General features: G+C 43.4%; 1 protein-coding gene across 2 annotated transcripts in view; it reads right to left on the reverse strand.

The window, feature by feature from the left end:
- SLC17A8 (solute carrier family 17 member 8) overlaps positions 1 to 17,674 on the reverse strand; it is a 40,421-nt gene that overhangs the window by 11,521 nt on the left and 11,226 nt on the right. For both annotated transcript variants that reach the window (XM_073330976.1, XM_073330966.1), the window contains exons 2-5: positions 16,274 to 16,526; positions 12,540 to 12,658; positions 5,168 to 5,282; positions 4,520 to 4,607 (exon numbers count right to left, since the gene is read on the reverse strand). In XM_073330976.1, the coding sequence (XP_073187077.1) occupies positions 4,520 to 4,607; positions 5,168 to 5,282; positions 12,540 to 12,658; positions 16,274 to 16,526 (575 nt within the window). The remainder of the gene's footprint in view (positions 1 to 4,519; positions 4,608 to 5,167; positions 5,283 to 12,539; positions 12,659 to 16,273; positions 16,527 to 17,674) is intronic.

A 17,674-nucleotide genomic window follows, 5' to 3' on the forward strand; every position in this document is an offset into this window, starting at 1 on the left:
ACTTAAGACCAGCATCACAAAGTCCAGGTGGTACCTTTATCATGCGGCAGCATATGTCGAGGTAGGTAAGCTGTATTATCTGTATTATGCATATGGATGAACTGTGCTACGGAGAAGTTAAGAGCCTGATATTCAGAAGAGTGAGCAGCCACAATTTTACACAGAGAACTTAAATACATTCTCCCATTGTTATGCTTGCACCCGTGAAACTCCACCAATGCTAGCAACAGTGGATTGCTCATCTAGACCTGCCATCAGTATGTTCAACAATATGTTGACTGTAGGCGCGTTTCCCAAACTGGGGTCTGCGGCCCTTATGATCAACTCCTCTCCCTCCTTTTCCCTCCCAGCACCTCCTGCATGCTAAAAGTCTGGCAGCGCAGTGGGACTAAGGCAGGCTTCCTACCTTCCCTGGCCCTGCCCCGCTCCCGGAAGCGGCCCTGACGACCTTGGGGGTGAGGGAAGAGGGCAGGGGGTCTCTGCGCACTGCCCCCGCCCCGAGTGCCAACTCTGCAGCTCCCATTGGCTGAGAACTGTGGCCAATGGGAGCTGCAGAGGTGGTGCCTGCAGGCAGGGGCAGTGCACGGAGACCCCCCTGGCCTCCCCGCCTAGGAGCCACTGCCAGAGGGATGTGCACCCAAACTCCCTCCATCCCAGAGCCTGCACCCCTCACCCCCTCCCAAACCCAAACCCCCTTCCAGAGCTCAGAGCCAGACCCCTCTTGTACCCAAAGTCCGCACACCGCACCCAAACTCCCTCTCAGAACCCATAGCCCATACCCAAACTCCCTCTCCGAGCCCGCACCCCTCACCCCTCCTGCACCCAAACTCCCTGCCCCAGCCCGGTGAAAGTGAGTGAGTGTGGGGGAGACAAAGTGACGGAGGGAGGGGGAATGGAGTGAGCAAGGGAGGGGCCTCGGAGAAGGGGCAGAGGAGGGGCAGGGCCTCAGGGAAGGGGGCAGGACAAGGGATGAGCGGAGGACTTGAGGGTCCCTGAAAAATTGTAAATCAAAATGGGGGTCCTCGGGTTGCTAAAATTTGAGAACTACTGGACTATACCAATAGTATGAAGAAATGGTTAAAATAAAGAGTCAATTTTCAACATGGCAACAGGTTAACAAGTCTGAGTTCCAGACCAAAAGAGGTGTGTGATGTGGAAAAGGACATGAGCATTTAAGTGTTTGAACAAGGAATTTCCACTGAGAATTTATGTAGACCGGTGATGAAAAACTCTAGTTTAGCATTGGCAAGTGGGTATCTGACCTGTTCTAGTCAGAATACCTAGAACTGTGAACCACTGGGTTACCCCACTGCCTTAGCGAGAGTGAGAGCTTTGCTGCTGCTAAGCTGTGGGTCAGCTCCCTGACACACCAGCCTGTCTGCCTCACCAGCAAAGTCTTCAAGTCTCTGCCAGTCTAAATCTTGCCTTGCAGGTAACAATCAGCAAAACCTCGTTCCCCAGGGATGTCTCCTGTGTCCAGTCCCTCTTACTGGACCCTCACAGAAATTATTAGGGTCGCTGCCTCCAAAGACACAGAGCACACATGCTGCTTGGTAGATTAGCTGAAGTCTTGAACTTCACTGTAATACTCAGCACTAAGATGGTTTTGTAATAAAACAAGAATAAGGTTAGTAACAAAGACCAGAGATTTAAGTGACACTAAGCAGGAACAAGAGAGACAGGTATGGTTACAAACAAAACATGATTTCTAGTGACCAAAAAACTTAATCCTCGCTAGTTACAATCTTTGCCTAAGCAGTTTTGTTACTCACATCAAGTTATCAGCAACTCCAGGCTAAGGAACCCAGCACTGAGAGAATCAAAAGGTGCTGCTCCCAAAGATCACTAAAAAGCCTGTTTGCTCCCATTGTATTACCCAAAGTCCATGTCTCTGCCTCAAGAGCCAGGAAGGATTCATGGGGTGCAGACTCTGTCCCCCAGTATGCTCTCTAAGTTGCTGCTTGACAGCTTTGTTTACCTTGTATGTAAATGTACCTTCATGGTCCTCTGCTTGTAATCAAGCTGCTCAGGCAGGTAAGTCCACATTCCTTTGTCTAGGGCAAGCTGAGTTTTTGCTCTGCCTCCCAAATACATTTTAAGAACTTATTTCCAGCACACACACACATATTCTTTCTATACAACCTGTACACACATCACGGATGATATTCGGGACCAGTGTGTCACCAGTTTACGTATGATTAAGCTAAGATTTTGTCACAGATATGTTTAGTAAAAGTCACGGACAGGTCAGGGGCAATAAAGAAAAATTCACTGAAGCCCATAACCTATCCCTGACTTTTACTAAAAATATCCATGACAAAATGGGGGAGCTGTGGGGGACGGCCAGGAACTGCGCGGTCCCCTGGTGGTGGCTCAGAGACCCCCGCCGCTTGGAGCTCCGGGGGTCCCCCTGCCGCCCGCAGCCAAGAGCTGCGGTGTCCCCACCACAGTGGCTTGGAACCCCCTGCTGCCCAGAGTGACCAGGAACTCCAGGGTCACCCCAGCACCTGCGGCAGCTGGGAGCTGTGGGAGGACCCCACCAGGTGCTGTGAATTGCGGCGGGACCCTGCAGCTCCCAGCCACCATGGGCTGAAGTCACGGAGGTCTTTGGAAGTCAGAGCTTCCATAACTTCCGCAATCTCCGTGACAAAATCGTAACCTTACGTATGATGCCTTACATGGCACCTTTTAGATACATATTATGACAACAATGTGTTGGGGGGAATGGGTGTCTGGCCTGATATGAGTTATTGTACGGTGGGCTGCTGCCAGTTGGCTCTGAGGTCTTCCTGGATTAACTCTGCCATAGATAAGAAGTACTGCTAATGAATTATTCTGAGGAAGGAGCAGACTCAGGTCTTCACTGTTTGTTTGACATTAATTCATACTTTGTTAATGAACACTTTTGACCTAAGTACAAACTATTGTCAGACATGCAGAGAACACCTCACTCTACTAGTTTCTTGGAATAACTCATTTGCAAATACTTTTCACGGGTGATTACTCAGACTGGAGTTTCATATCTAGTCTACGTCCCAAGTTACTCCTGCAGGATTAACTAAGATGAATGCAAGGATTTGATGTGACAAAGTGTGGAATTTTTTAACATTTTTATGAAGCCCATGTGTGCCTCAGTTTCCCCTACATGCAGCATTGTTACAGAGTGGATGCAAAGAAACTGTGTGCTCTCAGGGCAGGCTAAGACACAGGTGCAAATGGTGCCTAGCTATCTGGGCCCTTAGGTCCCATATCAATGGAGCTCTTGAGAAGAAAGTGCCAAATCCACTTGCCTGAACATGGACACCAAGCAACCAATGATGCAGAGAGATATGGACGTCCCTTGCCTCTCTTCTCCCCAGCTTGGGAACAAAGGACTGTGGGTGTGTGGGCGGGGGGAAAGATAAAAGGTAGGTGTTGGCTGGGGGAAACAGTTGGGAGCACACACCTGGGAGTCTGACAAAGGAGATCAGATGGACGGGGTGACAGAACTTGAACAACAGGGTTCACTGCAGCTTGGCTGGGCTCTAGCTACCCAGAATGGACTGCACTTTAACCTTCATTTCCCTGGCTAACCAAGGACTTCCTATGCTGTGTTCCAGACGACTGATAGACCCTACTGTTTGACAATGCTGGCTGAGTGTCACTGCAGATGCTTGCAGAGGTGCATTGCTCCTTAAGATTGTACAAGTCTCCCTCAGGGATTGGTCTCATTGGCACTCATCAAATAGAGCTCACAGTGTGAAACAGCAGAGCTGAAGGCCCAGAGGTCCAGTCTAAGGAGACAGTGAAGTGGTGTGGCTTACCCTAAAGGAAAAGTGAGACTCCTAGGGAGGCCTAGCATATTGAAGGGATCTTCCCAGAGACTGTTCCAAAGCTGGAGCCACAGCACCAATCCTGTGGCTCTTTGATGCTTAGTCAGAGAAATCTGGCAGCTACTCAGAAATATTGTGGCTTCCTAATTTTTCATTCATACCAGTTCACTTTTCAAATATAAAATGGGGTGTGTTCCACAGTATCCAAAGTGGCTGGGGGTCTGAGGGAGTTTGTCAGGATTTTTCCATCCATTAAATTGTAGATTCAAAACATATATAAAGCGAAATTCCTGTACATTCTTTAAAAAAAGTCTCCCTTTTTTGCACTTTTGCCTTTTCCTAGTCTCCCTCTTTTCATCCTGTATTTGATATTACAGACCCCTAGTCCCTCAATGCCTGCATTTGCTAGCAGGCTATTTTTTTCTGTGATTTTTCTTCCTTGTTTTTCCCCCCACTGTCCACTTTTACCTTCATTGCTTTCACTCTCCTCTTCACCTCTCTGTCCCAGCGTCTCTGCAGCATTCTCTCCTCACCCACAAACCCACCAGTTCTACCTCGTCTTGGTCCTCTCTCCTCTCCATCACTATTCTCCCCCTCCATATTTCACTTGCAAACCAATAGGAATAAATACAATAAAGCATTTCTAAATGGAAACACCAATACATTAGAAACACAGGGTCAGAAAATCTAGAAATCACTAAACTTACCACAGAAAGACGTGGTTGCCAACCTGCTTCTCTCCAGCGGGGGAGCCCATTTGCTCCACATCCCATGGCATGCTGGATAGGTCACGCCCTATCAAATATGTCATACACACATCACATGATTTTGCTTTTACTGTATACAATTGCTGTTATTTTCAACTGGTATAATTGCTCTTCAATATTAAGAGGTACGGGAGGGGTTGAGGAGAGCTATGAAGAACTTTGTTGGTTGCTTATGAAGATTGTGAATGGCTTTGAACAAGAATTTAAGTGGTAAAGTGCTGTGGTGGAAATGTTTACATATATAGTGCATGCAGTGAATGATAGTATTAAAATGTAGTAGATCTACTTTCCATTCCATAATCCTGGTCTTTTCACTTTATAGTTTAGACTAATTGAAATATGTAAATGGGTATAATTAAAATTTAATCAACTTAAAAAGCATAAAAAATGTTATAAAGATGGGGCTTTTCCCGAGTAATAATACTTGGCAGGAGTAAAACAAACTAACATCACTTGCTAAAAATGAACAATAAGGAAAATAAGATTATTTAGAAAATAAGATTTAGAAAACTTGAGTGAATCTTTTTCTGACATTATAAAATGGAACCCCCCAAAATATAATCAGGTCAAAATGCTGAGTTCTCCTACCTCTACGAGACCTTGCAAAATTCTTACAAACATAACACAGCCATAATGTACTCTTGCAGCAGACGGGATGAACATATTCAGTGTAGATGTTAGGAAAATAGCTGCTCCAAATACCCTGTGGAAAGAAACAGCATAAAAGTGGATATAATTATTGTTCACTGGGCAGAAAAGACATTGGCCCATGCTTTGTGCCATTTCACCTGCAAAGGACTTGCACAATGAGCCAAGGTCAATCCTGAATATGAAGTCAACAGAGTTGCAGCTACAAACACCAGAGCTGAATCTATCCCTGGGATGAGTCCTATACCTAAAACAAGAGTTTTGCATAAACTCAAAAATTGGTACAGAAAAGTCTACTGGTATTTTTCTTCTTCTCAAACTGGGGTCCTTAGAGCACTTGCTGGAGGTTCATGGTGAACTGATTGGTTCCATGAGTACTGATTCAGGAAAGCATCCCTGTTTAGGAAAGTGCTTAAGCCCATGCTTAAATCCTATTGAATTCAAGGGACTCTAAGCACATGCTTAATGTGAAGCACTGGCTCAAGCGCTTTCCTGAGCCATGTTGCTGGTTCTGCTAGTTTCCAGCAGCTAATCTGCATTAGAAAACAGTTTAAAAGATACTACTTTCCTAATATTACTTTTCCATGTCAGCAATTGCCATGAGGATTTTATGTGACAGTGACTGGGAGGGGATGTGTCTAAAAGGCAGCATCTTTAATAAGATATGGTGCACCCTACAAAAAAAATTATGAATCTGTACTCTTGAATTCTTAATAAGGCAGGGCACAGCTATGTTCAAATTAATCAAGAATCTGAATTCACATAGAGCTAGAGGAGTTCTGAAAATTATTTATATTGGCTGCAGTCACCCAACCTATATATTCGATTTCAGACACAAAGAAAAGAGTAGCAGAAAGGTCTGTGGCATGACTACAGATATAGGCAACATTCTTGGGTGCCCAACATAGTTGGAGTTGAAGGACAGGACAACCCAACTTTCCAGTGCAGGTTTACCTAGTACACCCAAGTCTGACTGTGAATCCTTGCAGCCTGGGGTTTTCTGAGTGTAAATAGAGAGCAGTTCAACGCTTACTGCACCATAAAAATAGTAAATAACAGTAACAATAGAAGTGACAGAAAAAGTGTCTGAAACTGAATCATATGACGATCATTTTCTACCTGGCATAAACTGGATGCTTGCCAGCAATGCTTAATGTATAATGAAAGAAGAGCCATGGTTCAAGCAATTAGGTGCCAATGCTCAAGCAATTTTTTTTTTTTTTACTTTCATAAATGATGTGGCAAGCCCAGAGGTGCCGGGGCTCAGCCCTGGCACAAATTGAGCACTGCTTGCCAATCTCTAGGGCCATGGCATAGCTGAAGCACCTACTTGCCTGTCTGAGTCCTCATATATGGCATTTGGATGCCCTCTTAAAGAATTCATTGAAAAACTGGACCCCACAGTGCCACAGGAAAGAAAATAGAAAAAATAGACAGTGGGAATAATAAGGTGGAAAGAAGGTACCTGACAAAAAAAAATGGGAATCTTTATTTAGTTAGGATTATTAATATAAGAACTAAAACTTACTGTATTTCTCAAATTTTCACACCTTGTTGACAAAATCTATGAATTTCATTTCTAGACAACAAATCAGTTCTGTGGATTGCATTACATATGCTATGCATCTCCTAGGTTCACTAATCCAATGTCTCTAGAAATTATTAAACTTGATATCACCAAGAACCAGCTTAATGATCATATCACAGTAGTGATCCCTGATAAGATGTCTACAGTAGTAACAGGACATTTTCAGGCCACCTTTTTAAGTTTAATGAGACAGATTCTTGGCTGGGTTCTGTGCCCTTTGCACTGCCTAAGTCTCAAATCAGCCAGATCCAGCTCACTGAGAATTATCCTCGTCTGCTCTCACCTAGTGCAAAGTTGAAGTATCAGGTCCCTGTGACACCGTCCACTCATGCACATATTTGGCCCTGGTGCACAGGGACCATAGCCAGTTGGCAGAGATTAAAGCAGTCCCCCAGGGCTGCTACCTTAGAATCACAGAAATGTGGGTCTGGAAGGGACCTCAAGAGGTCCTCTAGTCCTTCCCCCACATGCCAAAGCTAGATTTACACCCAGCATGCCTTCACCCATCTCTGGGTGGAACCACAAGTTCTACCACTCTCAGACTTGATCTCTTGGCTGCATCCCCTCCTCCCCCATTTTCCAACCATGTTATTCTGACAGGCCCAACTGTGTTTGGCACCTGTCAGCCCTTTTCGTCCCGTGACAATAGCTGATTAAAGTGGCTTTAAATAAACAAAGCTTTATTTATTCACCCACACATACAGAGCACACAAAGCAAAGGGATCAAACAAACAAAGGCTTATCTGACCGGGGTCTTACCTACACTGTATTGTTTCCCTGCCAGCTTTTGTAAGTTCCCCTCAGCCCAGTTATCCCCCGTCTCTATCCAAGAAAGACAGCCCGCTTGCTGCCATTTCTCTCTCTCTCTCAGTGTCTCTGTCAATTGCTGTCCCTGGGCGCTCAACTCCCTCCCCACCTTCTTTGCCAGACCAGCATCATTAAGGTTTTAGCATCCCCACTAGTCCTGGGTTCATGTCTGGGCAAATAAACCTTGCCTGCCTAGCTGTAACCATGCAGGGTGTATTGCCCAATTAATAACTTCCCCATTGTTTCCTCAAGGACCTTTGCTATTACCTGGACTGTACCTCATCTTTGCCATTGTTTTGTTTCCTGTTCGTCTCCAAACAGACTCCCTTGATTTAGCTCCTTGTAGTCTGGCATGATAACAGGTAAATTGCAGTGCACCTGATATTCATAAAATTAAAACACATCACTCCCTGATTCTCCACAATCACAGTAGTGCCTACGAACCCAAGGTTCCTTTGGGTGCTAAGTATTGTACATACATCAGCAAAGAAGACAGTCTCAGCCTTTGACCGCTTCAGTGACAAGCAGGATTCAGCTGAGGGACACAACAGATAAAGGGGCTGGGAGAGGACAGTAACAATAAAATGAACAGAGTCAATATGAAAAGTGTTCTAAGAATCAGAATGCCAAAATGGCGGTGGAAGCAAATGGTCACCCACGAACATTTGAGGGGCCATTTTCAAAGCTGAGTGAATATTTAGTTGCGCTACATCCATTATCACTAAAGGAGGTGAGGAGGTTGGCTACACTGGCCACACCTTGCCATCAAGGGAAATGTATTCTTTATTGTAGTGCTGTAGGAGCCCACACACTTCAGGGAATTACAGTGCATTACACAGAATGTAGGTAAAAAAGTGAGGGAAAGAATTATCTATAGGGAAAGAGTAGGATTTATTTTCCACTTGCACAGTTCTAATAACTGAATTCACATTCTGTATTATTTCATTCCATATAGTTTCTTTGTATGCCAAAGATATAAATAAGAGTGGCTGAGCTAGAATTAGCTAGTGTTTTGCTACTCTTTATGAGGGTGAGGCATGTTTGCAAAAACAGCCATCATCTTGCCAGCAGTGTAATACCTTGAATCTAAGATAAGCTGGTCTCTTCCTTGGCTAAAAATAGCCCAGTCTTCCTAATTCATTCATATATTCTTTTCGCCTCCCCATTTGGGTCCCTGGCAAGCTGCCATTGTGAAATCAGAACAGAGCTCTTAAATGATAGACTTTGCTGACCAATGGTGTTCTATTCCTGAAAGCCGATATCAGGATGCGCCTCAGGTTCAGTGTCTCTTTATTAGGAAATAACAATGGACAAGTTAAAATGGTGCTTACAGCAGTCAGACATATTTTGTAATGGTGAGCAGTAATTTAAGGTGCACTGTCATTAAATGGTTGATGTGAACTTTTCAAGTCAATGTGGATCTGTGGAAATGTTGGGTAATTTATGATTTCACACCATAACGAAGGGAAATTTGTGGGTTTGAGTGGTTTTGAATCACTTCCAGTACAAAACCAGGTTACCCAGTGAATTTTCAGCTGAGCTTTGCGCTGAGAATTGAAATTATTATTATAAATTATTTGCATTATAGTAGGGCTTTGAGAGTTCAGCTGAGTTTGAGGTTCTACGGTGGTGTTACACTCAATACAAACATGTGGTGAGATAGTCCTTGTCCCAAAGAGCTTAGAGTGTAAGCAGACAGGACCAACAAAGGGTAGGGGGAAAGAAATAAATACTATCACCATTTATAGAAGGGGCACAGGGAGATCAAACAACCACCCCAAGTTTGCAAAGAGAGTCGGTAGCAGAGTCAGGAATTGAGCCCAGATCTCCTACTTACTATCCAGGTCCTGAACAACAAGGCCATCCTTCCTCTTCTAAAAGAGAAACTTGGGATGGGTGGTGAACCCACCGGGACTGAATCTGGAGAAAATGGTTGCATGAACACATGAGTGAAAACAAGGGAGTTTGGAGTATCTCTAGATATAAACCTTAATACTATTACTGCAAATAGAAATTTCCCTTTTCGGGAATTTTTCAAGGACCTAGTCTGTCTTAAGACATCCTGAGTTCTAAACATACTTATCATGGTCAAGCCTTGAGGCCACAGTATACTGCATAGATGACAACTATGAAAATCATGTGGCCACAGAAGTATTACATTGTGCACATCAATAGCATGATATGTGCCTATGGATGGATATAATAAATGCAGTTAGGTCACAATTACCTATGATTTTGTTGTTTACAAGAAAATAGAGGAAACAACCAAAAATTAATTTGACCAAAAAGCAAAGTACAATGTACTTTTTAAAAAAGTCAGTAAAAGCTGGAGAAAATTGTTGCGTCTGTATCGGTTTCTCTCAGAATCTATTCTGCAACTTAGAAACAGGATTTGGAGGCTCTGATGCAAAGTGAACATGATAACCAAGTAGTATAATTAATGCTAGAAACTATAACAGTAGCTTGCCACTTCCTGTATAAAACCTAACTGACTTCTTGCCTGTGATGTACATAAGTGATACACCCATTTAAGGTTCCCATCCCAGCACCAATTTCTCTGCTGAATTGGTAGAGTTTGGTTATTAGATCAAATAGGCATATTGAGACCATAAATTAGATTCATGAGCCACAGAATACATATAGACAGGTTTCAGAGTAGCAGCCGTGTTAGTTGGTTAGTCTCTAAGGTGCCACTAGTACTCCTTTTCTTTTTGAGAATACATATACCAGCTGATATGGACATATTCTGTACTTTTTCAATACAAGTACATGGAAACCCCTACCAAAATGTCACAGAAGTGTCTTTGATGGTGTTTTTTGTTGTTGTTTTTTGATATTACAAGCAATAACTTTATGTTATTTAAAATACGGACAATTTGATACACTATAAATTTCACTATAGAAAGAATGCTCTGGATTGAGTTCACATTTTCCATTAGATTGTATGTAATTTGCAGTGTATTTGGATTGTAGAAATGGATATATGTATTTTAAATCAGCTGTAAGTCTCACAGATTCATCTTCCCACCAAGAGTGCTATTTGTCAGACCTTAAAAAAAATTTCTTCAGCTTTACTCGGTAAAATATTGGTACGTTTGTGGAAGTTTGAGTTGGTCCATTCTGTGGGCAGCTCAGAGAGATCAGAAGACTGGGGATACCTCTACGGTCAGGCCAGCTGATTTGCAGACTGGATGGATAAGAGAAACACTGAGATCAGACAATTTTGTCTGGTGGAGGAATCAAGAGTAGAGGATGCTAATTTTGTAAGAGGAATGATGCAAACTAAGCCCAGAGTACATTTTGGAAGATCTGAGGAGAGGGGTTGGAGCCATGGACCATTCCGTGTGGAAAGTTAAAAGTCCCAGAGTCATTATAGAAGCAGCTGTGCATGGGAGGGACTCTATGCTTTGATGAAGAACTGCCATGCAGTGGACTTTTGCCATATGTAACTTTTTATAGCTATTGGCAAAATGCAGAGGGCAAGGGACTTTGATTTCAAGCAAGACAGCACAATGAAGCCAGTTGTACTGTTCCCTTCTTTTCTTACCATACAAATAAACAAACTCTTTTCAATTTGTGGAGACATTTGTATCTAGATGGTGCAAAGCACTAGAAAGCAAACATCTACCTTACACTGAGAAGGAATAGGCTTGATGACCAAACAGCTATTTTCCATCTATAATTTCTGTGATCTCTCCCCCTCTCCCCCTTCTCACATATATATACTTTAGAAAACCTGGTTAACAATATTAGAGATAGTGCCATCCTGAAAACCACCAGACATTTTGAGACAACCTTATTTATCCATCACCTATGTTCATGCTTCAAATCCGGAAACTCTTCAAACAAATGTTTGAAGATACTATTTACTTAATGAAAAATAGCTAGTTTTGTTAAAGTTCGTTCTGAAAACAATTGAGTGGGATTTTTTAACTTAAATTTTTTTTAAAATCAGCAAGCTTGGAAAATGGTTGCACAAATGTGTAAAGTCTGGTGAAGTTACAAGAAACTGAAAACAGAGGCTTTAATGCAAAGTGCTAGGCAGCCTTAGCCATAGATGTTACTACTAGCTCAGCCCATAATACAGGTATTTAAGAGAAGGTCTAGCTGTATTTTTGTGTGTACGAGCACTTTCAGGACAGCATCTTTAAATAGCTCCACAATTCCAACATGCTCCTCTTCAAAACCTATGAAAAGCATCTCTATACATTAGGGACCCTTGAAGAGAAAAAGCTGGAGTTTCTTTGCGAATCTATTTCAGAGAGAAGTTGAGCCAAAAAAGCATTAGAAAAATCTTTGAAAAGCAAATGACAGGGACATGTGTAAATAAGCAAATGACAGGGACATGTGTAAATCCCCTTGTGTGATTTGCCCAAAACTTTTCAGAAAACATTTTCTGAGATGACATGAAACATGTAAAAATTTCAGATAGACGAAGTGGTTTGGGTTATATTAGGAGTGCATTTCTTTGACCTGCCTACTCTAACCCAAATACAAAACAATATGTATATTAAACACCTGCAAACCCACTCCTCACCCCCATCAAAAAACCCTGCCAAAACAAGACACTCAATTGCACATATTTCTGTCCCCTGGGGAGAGAACAAGAGAACAAACAACATGTGATAGATGTTAGTCACGTCACCTAATTTGCTACTGGAATGCACTCAGGTACTATTGTAATGAGCACAATGTAGTAACCTGTTAGAATGGAGTCGGAAATCGAGCTTAGACTGGGAAGCTAGCTCCATTGTTAGCTACAGCGGGAGTAGCACCACTCCATAATAGACATAAATACCACATATTGATTACTACCCATAATATCCCTGAAATACATTTATCACAATAAAATATTATGTTAAATGATCTAACAGTGATCATGAAAAAATATTTATATGCCCCATTACTTTATCTTACCTGTTAGCAGCTAGTTTGTTTGAGATAAACCCTCCTGGAATTTGTGTCACAATGTAACCCCAGAAAAATGAGCCATGTATAAGTCCTACTGTCTCTGGATCCCAGCTGAACTGAGCTTTCTGCAAATGAAACAGCATTTTAACTATAAGGTGAATATTTAACATATTGATTCCTGGATAAACCCTGTTTGGAAGTTATTTAAAAGTCACCACTTGAGCCACACTTCCCATAGTACCATGGATAACATACACTGGACGTGTACAGACTACTTCTCAACCCATTACAGCACGGATATGACAACTAGCTCATTAAATAGTGCCTTGAAACACATTTGAGATAATCTCTTAAGCAGTCAAGTTTTGATTCGGGGGTTCAACCAGGATAAAACCAAGGACAGGTCTTCCTCAGTCAAGTCTTTGTGCAACTACCTCCTGGCGCTGATCTGCCTTGACCATTTTTGAGTCCCTAATAGCAATCCCCTTTTTAAATTCCTTTTCTTTGCGTTAATAGGGAACTGATCTCTCATCTGGTGAGTTAGGTCCCTGGCAGTTATCATGTTTGCCCTTGTGACACATCCTTTGTTTTGGGTGGGATGCATATTTGGACCATTTGGACCTTTTTATTTCATTGCAGTGTTTTTATTGTTGAGCCCTTAGATTCCTAGCATCAACCATCTGTGTTCAGTGGGGGGGGGGAAGGGAGGGAGGAGGTGGGGATGAAATGCCCAAAGAGGAGACACTCTGCTGGCTAGTGGGGAGAGACGGCTCCTCAAAACAAACCTGAATAAAAATAGCTAGCTAGGTATATTATATTAGATTAAATATGATAAGAATTATATTAGTTTTAAATTCGGGTACCAGCGCAATCAACACAGATGACCCATAGCCTACAAATGTCTGATGAACAGACACAAACCTGAACTGTGTGTATCTGTCCCTATTTAATGTAATTGCATTCGGAAATATTTTCAGTCTACCTCTCAAAGCTCCCCCTGCATGCAGCTGTTACTGTTCTTTGTAAGAATGCTTAAATGAGCCTGTGTGACATCCTTTGTTTGGATCAACCTTCTACTGCTGGGCATAGGAGAAGTGTGACATTCTGTTTCATGGTCATCCTCATGGTACGGAAACAGAGAGGAGGGGTGGTTAGCCTTCAGATGAATCTTTCGAAAACAGCACCATCATTTGTATTGTTAATCAGGAAGCCTCACTAAAACACTACCCAAAAAATGGAAACTAAAGAGAGTCCTTAGCAGTGACATTTTGGTTTATGTTTGTGCCTTTCTGTATGCTACAAGGCAGACTCAGTTCGCCCTGTTAGATTTTTTCAAACAAACAAAATGCAAAACAGTTTCTCATTTTGATCAGACACTTTAATTAGCCAGTCACTCTAACAAAGAGCTGAAAACATTGCTCTCACCCATCAATACAAAACTCAGATGAGATCATGCTAGTGGGCTGGGGTATTTTTTTATGGTTATTTTTTCCAAGTACACGAATTAACTTTGCAGAATGTCCCCATTTTCTATTAATGATTTCTAGTTTAAAGCTTAAAATAATGGTCAGTCCTGAAATCACAAAGGACTGACCAGTGTCTTGGTGTTTGGGAGACCTATAAGGGCACCTTGTCAAGAAGAAGGGAGGATTTGTGCCCAGAGCAGGGTAAGGACTAAATCAAGACTTGTGGGCACAGGCAATCCAATCTCAATCTGCCTCTTCTTGTCTGGGCGCTCCCTCTCTTCCCTGGCCTGTGTAGGAGATATATTCTGCTTCTTACCAAGTCCTGCCTCTTTGTGAGAAGCAGCATAGACTGGATGGATCCTAGAGATCAGGAATTAGACAGAATAAGCCCAGGGCCAGCATGCAGCTCCATGCTCAGGGACTGGCCAATGGTGACTACCAGTGAGGAAGAAGTAGTAGGCTTTCCATCCACTTCTGGGGGGCTCATTTTGTGCTTGCTGAATCTGATCAGTTTGTTTAGCAGATGGGAGGAGGAGGAGGGAGAAGAATGGGAAAGGTTGTGGAGCCACAGCATGATGGGAAGGGTTTATCCAGCTCCCATCTTCCACATAGAAAAATAAGAAAGAAGCTTCTTGTCTTTAGAGTCATAGGGGTGGGAATGTCCCTGTGATCACAAGTAGAATTGATCAGCATTTTTTAGTCTTGAAAAATACTGTGGGCCCTTTTTACATTTTTCTAAAAACTGGTGACAATTTTCAAAAAAATTCATGAAGATTTTCACTTTTTTCCAAGCAGCTCTAGTAACAAACTGGTAGCAGCAAGGAAGTGCCTGCTTCCCATTAGAGCTGAGCTGATGACTTGGAAAAATGCGTACAATGGCAAAACAAAGACTATCTATAGGCAGGCAGGCAAGGCCATGCTCTCCTGCTACGTCTGGGAGTAATATGATGCTTTACAGTTCCACAGTGAATGGCCTTTGTCCAAGGAGCACAAAGCACATTAAAAATGTAAGTTAAAGCTCAATACTCCTGTGAAGTAGTTTATTATCCCCATTTTAGAAAAATCAGTCAAAAGACACAGAAAAGGTAAGTAACACAGTCAAGTTCACACCGGGAGCCAGTAGCAGAGCCAGGAATTAGACCCAAAATTCTGATGGCAAAATTTTTACAGGAATTTAGGCACTTAGTGAGATCTTTCAAAGCATCTAGATGCTTAATTCAAATTGAAATGAATGGAAGTTGGGCGGCTAAGTGGTTTTGAAAATCCCACTTGGCATATATCTGCACCTGTAGGCATCCAAATCTCTTTAAAAATCTGGCCCTAAGGTATTAGTCACCTGCTCTAAGGACTTGAAAACCTCTCATTGATGTTAATGGAGCAGAATCAAACCCTGACTATTGGACTTCACTACTTCCCCCACAGAAGTCAAGAAGTCAACAGAATACACCTGAGAAAAGACTATTTTTCCACTTAAATAAAGACATTGATGTGAGGTCTTAAAGAAGTCACTCTGGTTGTGGGACCAGCAACTTTGATCCTGGGGTACTTGATGACGACAAACTTTTCCCCCCTCACTGCAGTTAAGTTAAAGACCCAGCCACTGATGGAATGATGGAAGACATCAAAAGTAAAGAATAATTGTAGGATTTTTAAAAAAATCAGACATTGCTGACTAAAATTTTTTTTTAAATGAGTTTTTGTAAAGTTAGGCCCCTAAAACCAAACTGAGGCAGTGGCCTGATTCTCAAAAGTACTGGGCACCCTATCGCCACGGTTGCCAACTTTCACGTGGTAAATAAGCACCGCGACTTTCACAATAAACCAAAAATCAAGCTAATCCCATTTCAAAACAAGGCCAAAACAAGCCAATCCCTAAAAGCCCCAACACTCTATGTGACTAGATCCCTCCGGCGTGCAGTCTGGGACTGTGGTGGGCCCGCTGTGCACCCCACAGTGATCAGCCCACAGGTGATCAGCACCTTCTTTAGACCAGTGTATGCCCTTGCATTGTGTGAAAGATGTAGGTTTCTATAAGTAGGCCCATCTTGTGATTAAGATATTTGACTGAGACCCACAAGACCCAAATTCAATTTATGGCTCTGCCACAGACTTCCTGCGTGATCTTGGACTAGTCTCTCTGCGTCTCCGTTTTCCCATCTGAAATAGCACTTCCCTACCTCACTGGGGTGTTATCAAGATAAGTATTTGTGAGGTACTTTGATGGTGCGGTAGTAGAGGCCAGATAAGAACAAAGACCAACAGATGCTTCTTTACCTGAAGCTCTGGTTCTCCATTCACATAGATTGTGCTGTTGTTAACCATTTCCACTATGGCAACACCCAGATTGCACCTAATTCCAAAAGAAATGCAAAAGCCCAGACCACTCATTATGGCAATGATGTAGCGCTTGGGTAGTCCACAGCAATAGCAGTCACATAGGGGAGGTTTGTGAGTAGTCGCCAGCACAGGCCTTCCCTCTTCAGTCAATTCAATGTGATCTTCTTCTGTGTTGGTTCCATCAATTTTTCTAAAATGATATGAAGGAGAAAAGGAAAATGTATTATTCTGCCAGTAAAACTCTTTCATATGTGCATGGCAGCAACACACTCTAATCAGCCACAACACACTAAATCCGTAGAAGAGATTTAACTCTTGCTATCATGCAGTGAATTAAAAAGCAGTTATACTTTTAAAGGGCTAGATCTTCAAAAACTGCCTGAATTTTTTTGCATGTGCAACCTTCCAAGTCCACAGACCCACATCAGGTAGTTGGACATCTAACTGGCCAGATGCTCGTGCAAGTGCTGTTTGCAAGCACAAATATGGAAGCTGTGCTGAGGTTATCAGAAATGACGAACTCCACAAAGGAAAATAAACTCCACATTGCCAATGCTCTCCAGTTTAACCATAATTACCAAATGTTCTAAATTATACTGAAAGCACACACAACGCTCTTTTTTTATAGATCTCAGAGTGCTATACAAAAGGAGGGTATTAGCAGCCCCATTTTACAGATGGTGTTGTAATTGTAGGGATCCTGACCCAAAAAGGAGTTGTAGGGGTGGTCGCAAAGTTAGTGTGTGAGGGGTGGGGGGGTTGCGGTACTGCTACCCTTACTTCTGAGCTGCTGCGGGCAGTGGCAAGGCCTTCAGAGCTGGGCAGCTGGACAGCGGTGGCTGCAGGCCGAGTGCTCAGCTCTGAAGGCAGAGCCGCAGCCAGCAGCAGCGCAGAAGTAAGGATGGCATGGTATGGTATTGCCAAGGGCGGCTGGTGAACCGCCAGATGGGGGCAGCTAGTCCCCAGCCGGCCCCACCCCACCGCCTGAGAACCTGCGCCCCTTCCCCCGCAGGAGCCTCCCCATTTCTGCGGCCGCCAGCCCCACCCCAGCCCCGGAGCACCGGGCAGGTGGGCCAGCAGTACAGCTACTGAGAACAGGGTGGGTGGGTAGTGTGTGCCCCCCCCGCCCCAGAGCACAGGGCAGGCAGCATGCAGCCCCACCCCCTGAGCACAGGGTGGGCTCCCCTGGTCCCCAAAGCGTAGGGCTCATGGGCCCCACTTCCTGGCCCCAGCGCCTCCAGCCCCCCACCCCAGCGCCAGGCAATCCAGCCCCAGCATCTGGGGCCACCCAGCCACCCCAAGTCCAAGCCACCCCAGCCAGCTTCCCTGAAGAGGAGC

The sequence above is a fragment of the Lepidochelys kempii genome, chromosome 1 (assembly GCF_965140285.1).
Source record: "Lepidochelys kempii isolate rLepKem1 chromosome 1, rLepKem1.hap1, whole genome shotgun sequence".
NCBI lineage: Eukaryota > Metazoa > Chordata > Testudines > Cheloniidae > Lepidochelys > Lepidochelys kempii.